We start from the raw sequence: 18,617 nt of genomic DNA on the forward strand, positions 1-18,617 counted from the left end.
CTTGGGACACCCCACACAGCCACACCCGGGTCCCACTGAGGTGCTGTGGAGGGAGGGGCTTTTCCCAGACCGAGGGGAAAACAAAGCAGTTGGGAAACACGCTGCAAGGAGCCGGGATCTTGTAAAACACAGCTGGGGCTTCCCGGCTCCCTCGGTTGAGCAACGCTTTCGCAAGGATCCCGCATGGATGCGTCAGGCAGATGGAGGAAGTTCCTGCATCGCCGAAACAGCGCTCCTTCCCGTGGGAAAGGATCCAGGGATAATGCTGGGCTCTGATTTTCGGGAATCTCACATCCAGGCCCTGTCCAGGGTTTAGGTAAGGTGCTTAGCCAGGGTTTGGAGCAGATACAGAGGGATTTGGGCTTTATCGTACGGGAATCAGGAGGTGAAACCTCTCTGAGCTCATTTATGCTCTTGAACTGGTCCCCGCCTTGTGCAGCTGTTCCAAGGACCTGGAGCATGTCCAGCTGGCTCTGCCAGCTCCTGACAAGGCACAGCAGCACTGCCTGGCAGGGAATCCCTTCTCCTGCCCACCTGAGCGTGCTTGTAGTCACCACAGTTTTAGGATCACTCCAAATCCTCGTGTTTCTGCCAGAAAAGTGGTGGAAAACATCTTCCCCCTCTAGGCAGGTAGGGAGAAAATTTCCCTTTGGTTTTGCTCTTGCTTTTCTCATCCCCAAATCCTCACTCATCATCCATGAAGCTGCTGCCCACAAGGAGCATCCCGGGGCTGTGCTGTGCACAGTGTGTCCATGGCCTGGGCAGCCCCAGCGTGGCTCTCATTAGCCACTGTGGCTAATTGAGCAACAGGCTGATGCTTTCCTTATTTGACATCACCCCCTTGGCACAAACCTGCTGCTTGTAGAGACACATGGAGCTCCAAGCCCAAAATCCAGAATCCACACGACGGCCAAGAGGCCACACCCTGGGTTAGGGAGGGGGAACAATGCACTGAGTGGGACTGACAGAAATTCCAAGACAAACAGGACATGGAAAAGGAGAAAAACGAGTTGATGAGCACAACAATGCACTGTAATAATCGGTGCATGGTGGTTCATTATCCAGCAAACTGGCAGCTGGGGAGGAACAGTGTGGTTTGGGCTCAGGACCACATCCCTCTCTCTCATCTTTATGTTCCCTCTGTTCTGTTATGGGAAATTGTATTTGATGAATTGGAATAAATGCAGGGAAAAAAAAAAAGTTGCTGTTTGCCACTCACTCTGAGAAATTGCTGAATGGCCTCAAGTTTCATTTTCTTGCTGCTGTTGATTTCTGCATGTTAGGAAATGTAATGAAAAATTAATGTATTTTGCTATCCCATGGCTCAGAAAACGCTGGGAATAAACTGAATCAACACTATATGTTAAGAAAACAACACTAATACAAGTTGTATTTCTTCACTCTATCATTTTCACACTACAAAAACATAACACGCAGCCCAATTACATTGCCCTTACAGTATTTCCTATTTAATTGGATAATAAAGCTCCAGTTCTAAGTAGATTATTTGGAAACCCTGGTTTTTTTGTCTTTTAAATAGAAGATATCTGTTGTGAAGACACACACAGCAAAGGAGCCATTCTCTGAGACCCCCTGAGCCCAAAAATATGATGCTGCTGTGAGGGAAGGGTGCTGCTTTCAGCTCAAAACTCACAGCTCCTTCACCTGCTCCCCTGCCAGAACCAGGGCTTGTTGCGCTTTTGTTCCTCTTGTGCCACCTGGAGGGAAAAAAACTCTGCTGCATGGGTGGAATGGAGTTTGCTGCTACCCAAAACTCCAAACACTTCACTTTTGGGTTGGGATTTTCCTGGGCAGAACTTCTGCTGCTCCTGGTTGTGCAAGCAAAGAACAGAGTTTAGAGCCACGCTTCTTTTCCACCTTGTCCCATAAAGGTTGAGTAAAATCCTTAGCTCTGACCCCAGGTGTGTAATGGGGAAGGAAGGGGGAATTTAATTAAAGCTTTTGGTTTCTTTTTGCACAGTTTCCAGTGCTTCAATTGGGTGATCACCTGGTGGGGGGCTCAGGCTGGGTGGAACGAGTCCCAGCATCCACATCTCTGTCTGGGAAACTCTCTAAAGGTCTTTTTGGTTTTGCATGTTTTGTTTTGCACTTTTTTTTTTTTTGTTTTGCACAGCTTCTCTTGTTGTTCTTGCTATTTTGTCCGCACGGAAAAGCAACAAGGAGAAAATAATGGTAAGAAATAGGACTTACCTCTGCAGACTCACCAGAAAAAGGTTTTTATAAAAATTTATCTTCAAAGGATCCTGAATGATGCTGTGAATCCTTTTGCCACACAGAGACAATCAACGCTCACCTGACCTCACCTCCAGAGGGAAATCCAGCCCGCGCAGCCAGTGTGAGGTGGGAGAAGAAAATAACCCCCTGAATGAACCAATCCCTGCTCTGTCACGAGCAAAGAGAAACCTTCAGCCTGCAAAAACCCTTTTATGGGTTGCACAAACCTCGTGGGCTTCTTCACTGCTCATCAAACTATGGAAACCTTCCTGAAGGTGACCAAGACACTCCTGCACCACCGATCTCTGAACCAGGCATGTCAGAAGTACAGCAATTATTTTATATTATTCTGGTAGGTAGGTATAGAATTCCTGAAGATTTATTTTGTGAGTCCTTCTGTTGATCCAGCTGTTGGTTTCTGGGAAGCACTGACAACACTTCAGTGTCACCTCCAGACGCTGCCTCAGGTCACGCTGTGCTTTTTCCACAGAGATCACTACCAAGCTACAGTAGCAGAAACCAGATTTGCTTGCACTGGCATGGAAACGAGCTGAAATGAAGCCATAACTCGCTGGTGCTCACCAGACAAATCATTCTCTTGCCAGCCAAGGTTCCTGGTTCCCATCACCCTTCCCAGCAGGAGACAGGAGTTATGCGCACACCCCCTGTGCTCTCCCCATCCAAACAGGCCATTGCCATGAGAGGTCCAAGTGATCCCAAGGACAACTTCCCTGACTCAGTGAGGAGCTGCCCTTGCACATGGTGCTGGCTGGGGTCATCTCAACCCCCTCCAAACCCTTCCAAAGTGACAGCCCCCGCTGCTGTCCCTCCATGGCTCAGCTCCAGGAGTTTCTCTCCCTGTTCTGGTTTCAGGGCAGGAGGGAGGCAGGGAAGGAGGACTCCTGCCTGCTCCTGACGAGCAGGTAGAGCAGGACTGCTGTGGGTGGGGCAGGTGGGATGGTGGAGCCTGGAAACGGCCCAACCTCTCTGCTCTGCCAGCTCTGTCCTGCAGTGGGCACAGCCCAGCTCTGGCCTTTGCCTTGGGTGGTTTCTTCACCCTCTGAGCCTCCTGCAGAGCTGCCTGAGCAGCTGCTGGTGCAGCCCAAAGCACCTGAACTGGCAGCAACAGTGCCTGGTCAAACAAAGGGTCACCTTCTCCAGAGGCACCACCCCCAGCCTCCCCACAGTGCTGTCCACCAGCTCCTCTGTGGGCAGTGGAAATGCAGGGCCAAGAACTCAGGGTCTGACCCCCTCTGGAAGGGGGCAGGGGTGGTGGATGTGTTTTGGGGTCTGTCACCTCCTTTCCAGTGGACAAAATGACTTTTGTCTCCCTGTGCCTGTGTTAGGTGAGTTCTCCCAACAACTAAAAATTTAAAAGATTTGTCCTTTTTTCCATAATCCAGAGCTGAAGGTACATCAACAAGACACTAGTGAAACAAGTGAAAAATAGACTGGTCGCTTTTTATTGAGCACCAAAGCAGAACCTGAACGTGTCTGTGCACCTGGGGCTTCCCAGATCCTCGGGGATGGGGGAGGCCATGGCATTGTCAGCACTCAGTGACACAAGGGAAGGTGATCATAGCACCAAACATGCTGCAAAGTGTTAATGGAAGTATTAAATAAAACAACCTACACCAGTCATTTCCGACTGTGCTGCACCAGGTAAAGCACCTGTCTTTGGAGAGAAGACCAGCTGAGGACAACTCACCTGCTCTGTGTTTTCATTTCAGTGTCTGAGGGATGCCACTGCTGAAAACACAGCACTTTGACAAGTCCCTTCTGTGGCTTTTGTTTCTGAGTTTGACAATTAATAACTTGAATTAGCTCGGAAAAAAAAAACCTCCTGAACATTTTAGCACCATGAAAGAAGAGCGATGGCTTTGATAACAGCCAGTAAACAGAAATTCATCATCAAATTATTAATTTGTCAATTTTCTTTTTTTAAAAATTCTTTTTGCAAGCAAAAAATTCCTGTACTGTCCCAGCCAGGTGGACAGGTACGTGTTTCTGCAGCCACAAAAAACCCAGACACTGAAGTGAATGTGTCCACTCAAGCACATTTTGGGCTGCTTTGAGAGATTATGTTGAGATTTTAAGTTTTTTAATCTTTCAAATTTGTGAATGCTCAACACCAGTTCTTCAACTAGCTCCTCACAAGGTTTTAGGTACTGGATTCTTTAGTTTAAAACAGAACAGTTTGGCATTTACTCTTCGGGGCTCAACAGTGATCATTGGAGGGCTTTGCTCATTTAATCAGAATTTGATTTTTTTCTGCAGAAAGAAAGGCTGAACAAAATCAATCCATTTCACTGAAATCAATTCACTTCACTGAGCAGCACTGAGGAGCGAGGGTAGCGGCAAGTTTCTGCTCTAAACAGAGACTGGAACTATAAAACACAGATTTGGGGCTGGATAAGCTGGTCCAGTGAAGGATGATGAGCTTTAAACCTCCTCCCAACCCAAACCAGTCCACAATTCTCTGATCCTGTGGCTCCTGTGTCTGAGCAGGAATTCAGATCTCGTTGCAGGAAGCTGTGCAGGATAAAATTCTACAAACAGCTCTGTCCAAACGTGGTGTTGCAATTTAACTCCTTGCACTTTGAAAAAACAAAAGGCATGAAAAAGTGGGTTCAACAAATGAAGATATTTAGGAAAATGTGGAGCCCTTCAGCTGTTCCTTTGCTCTGTAAAGCACCCAGGACTGTGCTTAGAATAGGAAACAGAAGAGCAGTTTGGCACCTTCCACCTCTCCAGCTGCAAACGTCACATGCAAAGTATCAAGAGGTTCATAGGTGTCCTGGATTTGGCTTAAACCATTTAGTGAGTGGAAAAAAGAGAATCCTGTATTTTGTGAGTGGAAGCAGGCACTTGCACTTGTGAAGTGGGTATTCATATTTATATGCAGTGCTACCACTGTGCAAATTAAAATGCTAATTTCATGCATGCAGATGGGGATGTGGACTAAACCATGGAGCAAATGTGGCTTTTCTGCCAAACAATTCTGGCTGATTTGTCACAATAAATGCAACTGTCCCTTCAGGACTGCCACAGGAAAGGAAAACCTTAATAGAAAATGTGTTTTCCATTGTGTAATGCTAAACAGCTAAAAGAAGCTGTGAGGCCCAAATACAAATAACCAGACCTTAAGGATTTATGGAAGCCAACACAAAGGTACAGGAGTCCTGAGGAGCAGTGGCCCTTCTGCCAGACAATCCTTGTCATCACACACATTTATCCTGGATTTGCTTTTCTAATACATTTAACAAATTATCCAGACTTCAGGCCTCTTGCTGAGCTTTTGCAGGTACAAAAACACAGATTTTTTTGAGTATTAACTGTGCTGGCTAAAACCAGCACATTACAAAGCCTGGCATGCATTTGTGAGTCTGCTTGGATGTTGCAGGAAGGAATCTGTTCCATTATTAACTCTGAATCTGCAGCTCACCAGACTGAGAAAAGGAAAGTAACCTAAAAACATTTATAAAGCTGGTTCTGCTCCTAGCTTAGACTTCCTCAAATTCTTAAGACTCCAGGTTTAGCCATTTAGAGTGGATGTCAAGCCTGGTAAAACCTGGATGTAAACAGGCAAAGAAGAGACTTGCAGGTTTCTTTGAATTTTAAGCTGATGAAAAGGCTTCTTTAAAGGAGTTGTTCAAGACAGGCAGGCACTGGCTTTGATCCAGAGAACCTCTTTAGTCTCACCTATTTTAAAGCACCTTAGATATGACATTTAGGCAGAATTCTGACATCACTGTGGTAACACTGGGTTGTGTTCATGGGCCTGAAATCTGAATTGGTCACACAACAAGCATGTAAAGGGCAGGCTCTGTGTCAGCAGCCTGATCATGGCACTGTGGCTCACTGGGGTCCCTTGGAGGTGTTTGCATTTCACTCGGAGAAGGGCAGCTGATAACCAGGGTGGTTTCCTTCAGGGGATCACACTTCTCCCCCTCCTGATGGGGTTAAAATCTGGACTCATCCTGTTCCTTGGATAACGAAATTTTTTTGTCAGTGATGGGCAGGGATCAGGGGGATGCTGGAGATGTGCTTGTGGAGATGTGGGACCGGAAAGCTGCTGGGTAAAGCATTCCTTGACAGAGTGGTCCAGCTGGGTGAAAACCAAACAGAAAAAGGAAAAAAAAAAAGAGGAATTAAAATATTTATCCTTCCTGGGATGTTTGCACAGAACTTGTCCTTAAGTAGCTGAGTAATCTCAACAGCCAGCCTGACGTAGGTACAGAAAGACACTGAACTGCTTTGTTTTCATAACTCCCAGCTAAGCCCAAGTTAATTTTAAAGTGAAGCCGAAAGTGTTGAGAAAACCATCTTGGGACAGAACTTCTGGTATAATAAATATTTTCATTCTTGCCTAATGCAAGGCTGATAAAATGGATGGAGCTTTTGCTGTTGGCTTGCCTCTGGCCAGATAAATGTGCCTTTGCTCACATAAGAGGGTCCCAGTGCTCAGCACAACTGTTCACACACATAAAATTGTCCCATAAAACCCCCCGTGTGCTGAAGTATTTGCAAGACTGACCCCTTTTTGCAGTCAATAATTTGAATAAACAGCTTTTTAATTTGCCTGGCAGGACCAGTTACACCTGCGTTAGGAAAAGCCCCCAAAAAGTCTTAAGGCACATCAAGTTTTGCAGCATTTATTTTTCATCCTGAAAGTCACTCCATCCTCTAAATACCCACAAGGCAAAGGTTCTTGGAAGAAATCAGGTGTGTCTGGTGGAATGAGAGTGCTTCATGCACCTGTGGAGGGTTTTAAGTGCTGTCCTTACTCCAGCATTTTGCTTAGAGGAAATATCACCCTCAGACGATCTTTTCTCTGAATAATCGAATTCTAAGCACCAGCTATTTCCACCCAGCTTTCCCTTTATTCACAGGGCACTTACCCAGGCAGACCTTCAATTAGCCTAAATGCTTCTGCTGGTCTTTCACGTAGCCGACCACATTGTTGGAATTGCTCCCTGTAAAACAAAGATCAGCAAAGTCAGGTTTTAGGCTAGGCTGGGGCAAATGGTTTCTCAAGGTTCTCTCAGCAGTGCAGTTTTATTGGTCCCATTATTCAGCAGTTCTCTTGGAGAGCTGGGATAGCCCACACTGGAATAGAGGAAAGGGAATCCTTTAATGGTTTTATAGCCAAACTGGCCAGATTTGGCTGTTTGTAAATTTGATATCAAAGATATCTAGTTCTCTAGTTGTACCTGAATGTCACTTCCAGTCTGATCCAGATCCAAGAGGGAGAAACCAGGAGCTTTGAAGCTGTGAGGAAAGGTCTGGGAGATGCTCCTGCTTTCTTTGAGACCTGGATTTGTGAGAGGGACCTGACACCTCTCAGGGAACATCGAGGGACTGGTTCACTGGGCTCCAGCCATCCCTTATCTCTTACCACAGTACAAGACCCTGCTTTTGACAGAGCTCTGTGTTCAGCTGCAAGGAGTCCTGGGCCAAGAGCAAAGCTCCAAAAATATGCTTAAAAATAACAAAAGATTATTGGACTGGGTGGTTCCCCTGGAAGAAGGCTGCACCATTTAACTCATTCTGTCACAGCTGAAAATTCTGATTCTCAGGAGTCCACAGTCAGGACATTGCATATCTTAAAATAACATCATCTGACCAAGGCATAGAGAGCTGGGGCTAAAGAATCTCTTTTTTCTGTGTACAAACCTTCATTTCCTAAGGAGCAAATTGCAGGAATGATAAAGCTTAATAATAAAATCGAACACTTCAGCTTACCAAAATATTCCTTGTAATACTTATGCCTCAGGTTGTGTCCATCTGGAAAAGAAGGTACATGGTGAGTCAGCCTTCATTTTCTGTGTTAAGCTCTGACCTTTGGTGTACAGCACAGAGAAATTAGAGATACGGACACAATAACCTCACAATGAGGAAAATAAAAGTCCTCTGTAGCTGAAGTAATTTGGGCTGCTATAAACCTCTTATAAACTGCTGAGACTACTGAGCTCTGTGGACACAACTCACTTGCCATAAGAGTGGGGATTGCCACTAGCATTTTATAATCTTTTCAGTAGCTACAAGTCAAGGAATCAGAGGCTTTCCCAAATGAAATTAAATTTGGGTAACATTTCAGACCATCTATTAGTATTTTACATAATTCGAGTTCCAGCTAGGTTGTTCTGATTGCCATTCATATAATTATTTCAGCCCTTAGAAATACTTCATGTCTAAGACCCCCACAGTACTACATTACATTGGTTACTATGAATGTTATTAAAGAAAAAGTTATAAAAGAGATGATCCAAAAACCCTGGAAAAACTTTTAATCTGTTTTGGAAGCAGCTCAGAGATCTGGTTTGATGCTTCCCCTGGTTTTTACAGCGACCAAATGGCAAAACTGATGTCTCTACACTGAGGTGATTTGTAGCCCAGTGCCAATGTACATATCTTACTACTCAATGAATATCTAAACATGCTATGAGCTCTCCTGAAAAATACCTTGGCTTCTATAAGTTCCTTTACTGGGCAAATGTGTCAGCAGAATAAAGGCAACAAAGTTTTGGATGCAGAAAGCAAAGTCAGAAGACAAAACTGGACTTTACAACTCAGATTTCTTATTGAAGTGTGCAGTAACACAGAAATATTTCTAATTTTTGTGCTGCATAGTAACAGCACATGCAGGTCACCCCCTGCTCAGCTGACACAGCCCCACTGGCACAGAGTGTCCTGGTGTCCTGCTCCCTTCCTTTCTGGCTCTGCCCTGCACACATCAGCATGCACGAAGAGAGGGAGGGATGTGGGAGCCCACTGACCTGGGTTTCCCCGGAGCTTGATGCACTGGCCCCTGTTGGGGATGCCCTCGGCCACGTTGCCCGGGTTGATGATGTGGCACTCGTAGCCCGTGGGGCAGTGCAGGGGCTCGTCCCCATCCTCAGTGGTGCTGCAGGCCTCGGCTGCAAGAGAAGCCTGAGGGTCACCAACCACCCTGAACATGACCACACAGCCCCTGCTCCTGGGCAGGACCCCAGACTCCTTCCCATCGAGGGCAGCACGGGGCTGGCCCCTCCAGACCGCCCTGTGCGGGTGGGAGATCCCAGTCACACCTCACACGGAGCCTGACCAGTGTCCTGGCACAGGTCAGCCCCAATCCCTGCACAACACCCTCCCCACAGCCTGATGTGCAGGGTCTGCGTGAGCCTGGGGTTGGAGACCACCCACCGCTGCCCACCCTGCTGCTGGTGACCCCTCCATGCAGCTATCCCCTCCAAGCAGGGGTCAGTGTGTCCCAGCCAGGGCTCTGGCTGGCTGAGGAGTTGGGAACGTGAGCAGGAAGCTGGCAGTGTCCTGCTCTGCTCTCTGCTCCACACCCACGGACCTGCTGCTGAATCCAAACCTCAGCTGTGACTCACGGCGGGGTCAGGCAGTGCCATCCCTGTCCCAAACAGAGGTTTCACCACTTTGACCCGGGACAGGCAGCAAGGGCAGCACAGAGTGGGAAGGTAAAGCAGGACTCAGGCAGTGTTTGTGGCCATTAAATGTACAGACTCCACAGGGCTGCTCCACCCTCTCATTTGCAGGATTTTAATTTCGAGGACCTCTGCTGTAATTCTCATGCCGTGACTGATGGTTCTCACCTCCCTAATTACTCCCTCAAGCTGAGATGAAGGTGTTCAGATAAGGAACAAATAATATAAGCATGACAAGGATGGATGAGGAAGAACCTATTTTATCTTATTTCTAGCTGTGCAGCTCCAATGAGCTGGAGGCAGAATTTTCTCTTCAAGAACTTGGAGTTTCCATAATACATGAAAGTCAAGGCTCAGCAAGTCTGATACCATCTGTGTAAGACCAAAGAGGGGAATTTATTTGTACCTCCCATATCTGACTAAAGCTGATCAAAAGCTGGGTTAACATTTCCATGAAAAACCCAAAAACTTCAGGTGTCCATACATCTGGGAATGTCTCATAGGAGAAAACTTCTCTTCCCACCCCCCCCACTCCCTCCTTATTTCAATTCTAGGTATTGGAAAAAATTAATTAAAACCCCTTTCCCTATGGAATGTACCTGAGAAGCACAACCTCATTATCAATCTACAAAATTAGATGCTCCAGGTTCACGTGAGCTTGACACAACTCTGCAGAAGTTTGCCAGGGCTCCTGTCCAAGGCACCCTTCAGATCCAAGAGCCACAGCCCCAGCCCAAGGCAGCTGGGTGATGAGGCCGCTCTGGATTAAAGGATCTCCCATTCCAAGTCCACCTACGGTCTATCAGGAAGCTGGCAGAAAACGTGTACAATGACAAAGCCTTTATCTAAAACAAAGATATATCTGTAATTCTTTGAAGAATGGGTACAAGCCCAGTTCCCTGCAGCATTCCTAGTGTTCTGCTGGATAATCCATCCGTAAAAAGTAATTTATTTACTGCACCAGAAACCAGCCCCCAGCACCACACGGACTTATTCCCATGGAAACTCCAGACAAACACCAGCAGCCCCAGCAGCCCAACATCCTGGGCTAGCTCTGTATATGAGGGATTTATTCTCCAAGGCTTTTGTGTGATTATGGACGTTGCAAAGAAGACAGAGAAATGTCCTGTACCTTGTAAGACTTCCTCTGGGCCATCCAAAAGCCACCCATTGCCTCCCAGCCAGCGGGGTTTGGGCTGAACCAGCCAATCCAGGACTGCAGAAGACAGAAACAAGAGATCACAGTGTCAAAATGCAGCAGCCACGGGGCACAGAACTATGGAAAAGTCATGGATTTCTTCTAGGGGCCTGTGAGGAGGCTGCCTGACGTTTGGATCTGATTTTGACTTATATTTGTGCTTTTGTTGTCCCAGTGGCAAGGGAGATGTGGATGTTACCCAGGGCCACAAGAACTTGGTGTCCTAAAGGCCCAAGCAGCTGCTGCTCCACATTCTCATTCCCATGGCAGGGAATGATGAGGTGGCTGCCTCACTTCGGTCAGCACTAATTCAGGCTGGGATTGCTTCTTTTCCTGATATAGAAACACAGGATCACAGAATGGTTTGGGTTGGAAAGGACCTTAAATCTCATCTCATTCTACCCCTGCCACAGGCAGGGACACCTTCCACTGTCCCAGGTTGCTTCAAGCCCCGTCCAACCTGTCCTTGGACACTGCCAGGGACGGGGCACAGAAAATGCCCTCCCAGGAAAAGAACTGGCCTAGACTGACTTCTACAGTTCGACCCCGTGGAAATTTTGCAACACCAGCTGGCCTTGGACACCTTTTTAACTCATCATCCCCCCAGAAACCAGAAGGGTGGAACTGAGCTCCATCCCCAACTCGCACTCAAGCCTCCCACCCCACACCCGACGCACATGGGGATGACCACCACCACCACCACCACCACCACCTTCCCCATCTCTGCAAGCTCCTCTCTCTCCCAGTTTGCCCACTGCTCCCGCTGTACCTGGCGGGGGCTGCACGGACTCGAGGCAGGCGTAGATGCAGCCGTTGTAGCAGCAGCGCTTGTGGCGCTCGCACTCGGAGTCGGAGCGGCAGCTGGGCACCTCGCAGGCGCGCTCGGGGAGGCTCTGCGGCGGCGGGCGGGCACCGGTCGTTCTTCTGGTAGTGGGAACTGTGAGAATGAAGAGGGTACTCATAATCCTTGCAAAGAGAAGAAAAGGAAATCAGGTTTGGCGTAAGGTGAGGACCAAACATCCCGCCAGCTGAAGCAGGAAAAGGGGTTTCGAAGCGGTTTTTTGAGGATTCGTCAGAGAGGTGGGTTAACTGTCCAGCTCTCCCAGAGCTGTATGATCCCCCCAGTGAAGTGCTTTGGGAACAGCAACCAATCACTAAATGAGTGTGTGGAACTCGTTTTATAATTGAGATTATTGCAATGAAAATTAGGAGATTGAAAATAATCCTTTAAAGTCTTGTATATTTGGGAAACAGAGAGAAAGACTCCAGGCATCCTCATGATGAGGACACCAAAACACTTTGATAGGGAAGCAGGAAATGAGGGCACTGTGTTGTTTTGGGACATGGAACAAATGCCCCTGGTAGCACCTCTCTCCTCAGTGGGCTCCTTCCACCTCCATCACCTTGTCTGGACCAGAATTTATAGGGGAGCCTTTTACCACCCTGTGGAGCTCTGGGTTGTTAAATTGGAGACCATTTCTAAAACATGGGACATTCTGGGTGGGTGAGACCTGTGAGAGTGATGCCAGCTTCATCCCGAAGGAAATGAGGCCGTGTTTGAGTGACACAGAAAGGAGAGCTGCTCATTGCACACTGACGGGACAAGGGAGGTGTAAAGTGGATTAACAGGCACAGGGTTTTAGCAGGAATATCTATGAGGCACCACTCAGATATTTTTCACACTGGGGATGTTTTAGCAAGAAGCCAAATCCCTGCAGCAGAGAGGTGAATCACCCCAGCCCACTCCTTTCTCACCTGTGGCTCAACCACTCGCTCACCTCTGGGCTCCAGCTCAGCTCCCCAGGGCAGCAGAAAGTGCTCAGGGCACTCAGGTCTCAGATTTATTAACAACCATTTACAAGCTCTAATAAAATCAAAAGATGGAATCTGGATTTGCACTTTTACAAGAGCTCAGCATCAAGCCAGGGCTGTGAGGTGAGCGCTGCCATGGCCTCACGAGCAGGCTGCTAAGAGTCATAAATACAAATAAGTGTGTATAAATATACATGTGGCCCAATCACTGGTGTGTTCCAAAATCAGTGATGAGAAACTGGGGGTGTTATTCCGAGGAAAAACATGGTGCAACTGTCCCCCAGGGGTTTCTAGGAAATTTCACCACCAGGCTATGGAGAAATTTGAGATGAGATTAATATCCCTCTGTACCTACATCCTGCTCCATCCTTATTGCTGAAACCCCCAATAGCTCCTTTGGAGCATCTGTGCCTTTGACAGCAGCCTGTTCCCACACGGATTCTCCCAAAAACCAAGGAGAGGCCATTGCACAGAGATGGAGTGTCAGAGAGACAGAGAATTTCTGATATTATCACTAATGACAGTCTCCTGCCCTGTTCCCAATACCAGCAAAAATTTTCCTCTTTTTCCTTAAAAACCCTTCTGTGACATTGTTTTCCCCTGAATTGATAGGCTGTTTAAACCACTAAAAAGATTTGGAAAAACCCAATTTTGATGATGTTTTCCATGCTGAAGCTGCAAGCTCTCATATTAGCCCACTCCTCAAAAGCTGCAAACACTCTAAAAAATTTGAAACATCCTTTAAACTTGAAGATATTGAAAAAAACCCTTTTATATTTTTGGGTGTTGTTGGATAAAATATGTTTCTCTTTAAATAGAGAAAATTTTCAGACCAGGCATAATTTTGGGATATAAGGCAGCACTGAACAATAAATCTGTGCAGTTCCAAACATTGAATAGGTCTCCTTGTTGGAGGGAGTGTTCATCCTGGAAGGCCACAGTCTACTGTTCTATTTGAAAGGTCATCTGCAGACAGAAATGTGACCAAAATAATACTGGCAAATAATGGATACATGAAAAAATGGCCAAACAATTACTGCAGAGATGATTCAGAAACCAAGAAGCCAAAATTGCAATGAACAGCTGGCTCCATAAATGAAATTTCCGCTGGGGAACAATGTAACTGTTGCAATGTAACTTTGTACCTCCTGACTTCCCTGCCCATTTCTCTGCTCACCTATTGCTCAGAACTAATTTCTTTCAAAATAAGAATATTTTGCTTATTTGGTCTAATAAAACCGTTGCTCCTTGTTTCTGTGTGCATTAAACAGGATTCCCTCAATCCCCAAAATAACCTGCTTAAGGATGTCCCCAGGTTTGGGTTACAAGGTTTTTTAGAAGCTCTCCCAGGATTCACAGTTTGGCTCTGATTTATTATTTTTACAAATTGTGACGACAGTCAAAATTTCCTTAAGAACATTTTTCAATGCAAGACTTGAATTATTACATCAGAGAGACTTATTAAATCATTTAATGACAATATCTGCCTTAGAGATAGCCAGAAACAAACTAAGGGGAAAAGTTCAGAGTTCAGCTGAAGAACCCTGGAAGTCTACAAGGATGAGGAACAGCCTGAATGGAATCACTCAGTCTCAGCCACAATTTCAACAGCAACTGAGGGATGCAGTCTTCCTCCCCAAAATCCCAGATCTGTCCTGTTATTTGTGCCTGGAACTGGTCCCTGATCTTGTGTCAAAGCAGAGTTCTCTGCTAATTCATTTTCTGCATGGAGCCCCTCGAGGTGACACATGAGGTTTATTTCAGCCTCCCACCACCAGCTCTGGCCCTGGCAGCTGTTCCCAAACACTGGCCATAAAGCACCTTTCCTCTGAAAAAAAAGTACACAGGCAGGGAGAATTTAGAATCCCCCAATAGTTCCATCAAAGACCTGGAGAATCACACGTCATTGGTGATCAAAGTGGCAAACACCAGACTGAAGGCAGGTTAAGCAATCTGAAGGACAAGACCAAAGCAATGGGAATAATCTTCTCCTGTTGTTGGCTCTGGGATTGTCATTTTGGTTCTGCTGCTTGCAGGAGGAAGAATGCTGCAGGATTGGGGTGGGCTCCAAGAAGATGCACAATAGTGATTAAAAGGCTGGAAAGCAGGGAGCACTGAAAAAGGGCTCTGTGTGTGCAGGTTCCAAAGGGGAGGCTGAGGCTGCTCTGCTCACAGGTTATTCTCAGGATATGGGGGCCAGAAATCTCATTGTGCTGACCTGGGGCACAAAGAGGGTACCCCAGTGCTGATTTATGGCAGCTGGCTGGAGGGTAAATAAACTGTTGGAAGAGCATTACAGCAGCTGTGAGGAATTCTTCATCTCTGGAAAACTTTAAAAGAAGGCTGGGATTTTTCTGAAACACTTGCTGCAGCTGACAGTGGAATGAAATCCAGGCTGGCCCAGTTCTTCCCAGCAGACATGATGGGTGTTTTTGTAATGAACTGAAGCCCGCTCCCAGGTGGCTCCCTCACTCTGCCCTTTGGGAACAGTCCCTGGCGTGTGGGGGCTGCACACCACCAGCTGCAAATCACTGAACTTGACAAGTGTCCCTCTGGCTGTAAAATACCTGGATTTGTTAAAGCCAGAAGCCAAGCATCCCACTGTGACTGCCAGGTTTTTCTCCACGCTGCAATCCCCCTTTCTCCCTTCCCCATTCCCACTTGACCCCTCCTTGCCAACCAACACCCTTCCTCAGGGTGAATGAAAATCCCCTGGCCAGACCACAAGCCAGCTCCTCATCCTCACACCTTCCTGTCATTTTGCACCCAGCATTTTTCTGGATACGCTCCTCCTGCTGTAGCCTCAGATTTTCTGGACTCAGACCACACAGCCCTCGCTCAGCTCCCTCCCCCGTGTCCTTCGGGGCTCCCACAGGGATGTCTGTGGCCCATGTCCCATAAGCACCTCCACGTGCCATCCCTCCCTCCAAGTGACTCACAGATCAGCTGCTCTACCCCCAGACTCTGATATTCCAACTGCAGGGAACACTCAGCATTTGGTAGGAGAGAAAACACCCCTCTGAGAAACCAGAGGGGCTGCCAGAACGCACTCCTGGTGGAGAAGAGGATGGAGAGCAGACGCTTTCCCCCTGACAAGGCTTTGAAGAGGAGAAAGAAAAGTATTTTCTGTTTTTCCTGGATCAATGTTTCTGTCAATATGAGCGATTCTAGCTGAGCTTGCCAGATCAGTAGCACCTGGATGCCAGGAAAAACAGTGCTTTGAAGAAGTGCAGGTTGAAAGAAGAGGATATGTCCTCAGGGGAGCCGGCTCTTCGCCTGGGCAGGGCTCATTATCTGAAGATCAACATGTAAATTCCTGTTCTGCTCCTGTCCTATCTCTCTGGGTCATTCACCTAATAGTTCCTATTAAATTTGAGCTTCACTTTGAAACATGGCAGAAGAACATCCATATAAATGCACTTTCCAGTCAGTGATTTTGCAGGAAATGCAGCTCTTTTATCACCATTTTCCAATTAAAGTGCAAACCAGAGTATTCCCTGTCCCAGGAGAGGCTAGAATGAAGAAAACGTCTTACAAAATCCTGAGGTGCCTTTCAAATATCAGCACAATGTTTTCTGCAAAATTTCAAGGAGACAAGACAGAATTGGAGCTCACTCATCAGGGGCAAGGGATGTGTGTCACAATTCTGAGTCAGCAATTGCACAAACCAAATGTTAGCCATGCACAAACATCACTCTAAAAGTCATGGGCATAAAAACATCCTTTCTGAATTAAAAGCTGCAGGAAACAGATGGAGGAATCTGCGTGTGACACCAAGGTGCTGTTTATGCGCTAGCAGCAGCTGGAAGATGCAATCAGACCTGAACATAAGAAATTAGGTTGGTGGGGGCTTGCACCCAGGCAATTCAAGGGGCAGAACCCTTGGGTCAGTTCTAAGGGGACTTTGATGGATCAAGTAAAAATTTCAAATTTATAACTTTTCTTCTTTTTAAACAACAAGTCCTAAAAGTCAAGCTATCAAATAATTTTCCTTTTTTCATTTCCATTTCCTCCACGGCCATCTCTAGCAGTTGTTCGGCCCAGACACACCAGGAGAAGACGCAGCACCATCCCCTCCACTCCCAGTAAGTTGTTGCTGCCCCGGTTCCAGCTCCAGCACTCGTGCTCCGAGTGGATTTGGAAGCGGTGGCTGTGCTCAGTGCCCTGTGAAGCCTGCAGGCTGCCAAAAGCAGGCAGGCACAGATGGTGCCACCGAGTGTCTGCCAGGGCGTGGGCAGCAGCTCTGCTCGCAGGGAATGTGCCAGGCACGGCACAGCCACGGGAACGGATTTCTGGGATCGCCACCGTTCGAGGTGATGGGCACTGGGGGTCTGAGGTCTCTGTGCTCCAGGGATTTACAGAACCCTGGGCAATGCCACCACACCTTATCTCGGGGAGCTGGACACATTTCACCCAAAGTTACCCCAAAAGGCAGCACAGGAGCTGGCCAGGGAACTCTAACTGCTCCAAGCCATAAATCCCATTATCTTCTTCCCACCAAACCTATCCCCGGACCTGCAGGCTTTGCATCCCCCTTCTCCCCGGTCACTTTTGCCTTGCTGCCCTGGGGAGTTTCCGGGAAAAGCCGTTCCAAAGCCCTCTCCCTGCTCCGAGCGCGCTTCCCAAGCTTCCCCCTGCAGCAGCTAGGTGGCAAAAGTTCCGTGCAGCCTGGGAAAACTTAAGGAATCCTGTTAGAAAGAGACAGCCACCGATCCAAACACTCCTGATCCCAAAATGCGTAAGGAAAACTCCCCTTTCGCGGCGAGCATCCCCAGCTCCCCCCAAAATCGTCCCCCAAAATCCCCCCACCCTCACTCACATCGTATTTCTCCGTCATTTTCAGCAGAGCACGCTTCCAGAGAGTCCTGGCACAGCCCGGGTCCGGCAGCAGGACCGAGACACACAAGGCTGCAGCGAAGATCTTTTTACAGAAATGCATCTCTGGCAGCAGCCTGGGATCCATGTTTCCAGGGAGAGATGAAATAAGGAGCGCGGCTCTCGGGATCCAGGCGGTTCCGAGGCTTGGCAAGGAGAGAGGGAGATGTGGAGGGAGGGAGAGTGAGGGCTGAGCGCTCGGAGAGCCGCTTTTCCCTGCGCAGCTTCTGGGAAGGGAAAAGCGGGGCGGAAAAAAAAAAAAAAAAGAAAAAAGAAAAAAAGAAAGAAAAAGTAAAAGGAGCCCAAAGGCAGAAGCCGGGAGCTGCTGTTGAACTTCTTTAAGTTAGATCAGGTTCTCGGCTCACATGTTCACACAAAGCTCGCGCTCTGCTTGAGTGATGGACGGGAAGATTACTTGGAAAGATTATTTTTAGACCTTTGTTCCCAACATCTGGCATCCTGCGAGAGCCCCATTCAAAGCCAAAGCGTGGGATCAGATGACAGCTGCCGCAGGGGAAAATGAAGGTCTTGGAGGGGTGGGTTCGGCAGATTTTTGCAAACAGTTCACCCAAACTTCGCAAGAGACTGGGCTCTCCCTTTGTGTGCTTCCCACCGTGCCCCCGGCTGTGGGTTTGCATCACGTTTTGACAAAGTGATAACTTCATCTGAAGCTCACTCGAAGGAAATGATTTAATGACATGATAAACATTCAGGGCTTTAATTAAACCAAGGTGACGTTGGTGTTCCGAAAATGATTTTGAAGGAGAGGGAAGACGTGACCATTAGGAAAAAATAAATTCGGATGTGGAATAGGGAAGGAAGGTGGTTCAGAAATTACACAAGCACACAGAAAGCAAGGAAGGGGACATGAGTCAGGCTGTGCATGACACTGGGAGGGACAGAAGGAGTGGACGTGGGGTTTTGGACATCCCCATGGACATCCAGTGCCTGAAGGATGGGAATGGACTCGTGAAGTCAGGCTGAAAGCAGCCCAGCATCCTGCCTGGGATGGAGACAGAGGCAGGTGCTGAAGCAGAACCATGAGAGTGAGGCAGCTGTTACAT

General features: G+C 47.5%; 1 protein-coding gene across 1 annotated transcript; it reads right to left on the reverse strand.

Annotated features, from left to right (window-relative positions):
* Positions 1 to 3,675: 3,675 nt before the first annotated feature.
* On the reverse strand, positions 3,676 to 18,126 carry WFDC1 (WAP four-disulfide core domain 1). The gene is given in 8 exon segments (XM_010403506.4): positions 3,676 to 6,343; positions 7,137 to 7,211; positions 7,981 to 8,022; positions 9,015 to 9,155; positions 10,801 to 10,884; positions 11,636 to 11,771; positions 11,773 to 11,832; positions 17,498 to 18,126. Coding segments are annotated over 7 exon segments (666 nt in total). The 5' UTR covers positions 17,642 to 18,126; the 3' UTR covers positions 3,676 to 6,343; positions 7,137 to 7,152.
* Positions 18,127 to 18,617: the final 491 nt, after the last annotated feature.

The sequence above is a fragment of the Corvus cornix genome, chromosome 11 (assembly GCF_000738735.6).
Source record: "Corvus cornix cornix isolate S_Up_H32 chromosome 11, ASM73873v5, whole genome shotgun sequence".
NCBI classification, from domain to species: domain Eukaryota; kingdom Metazoa; phylum Chordata; class Aves; order Passeriformes; family Corvidae; genus Corvus; species Corvus cornix.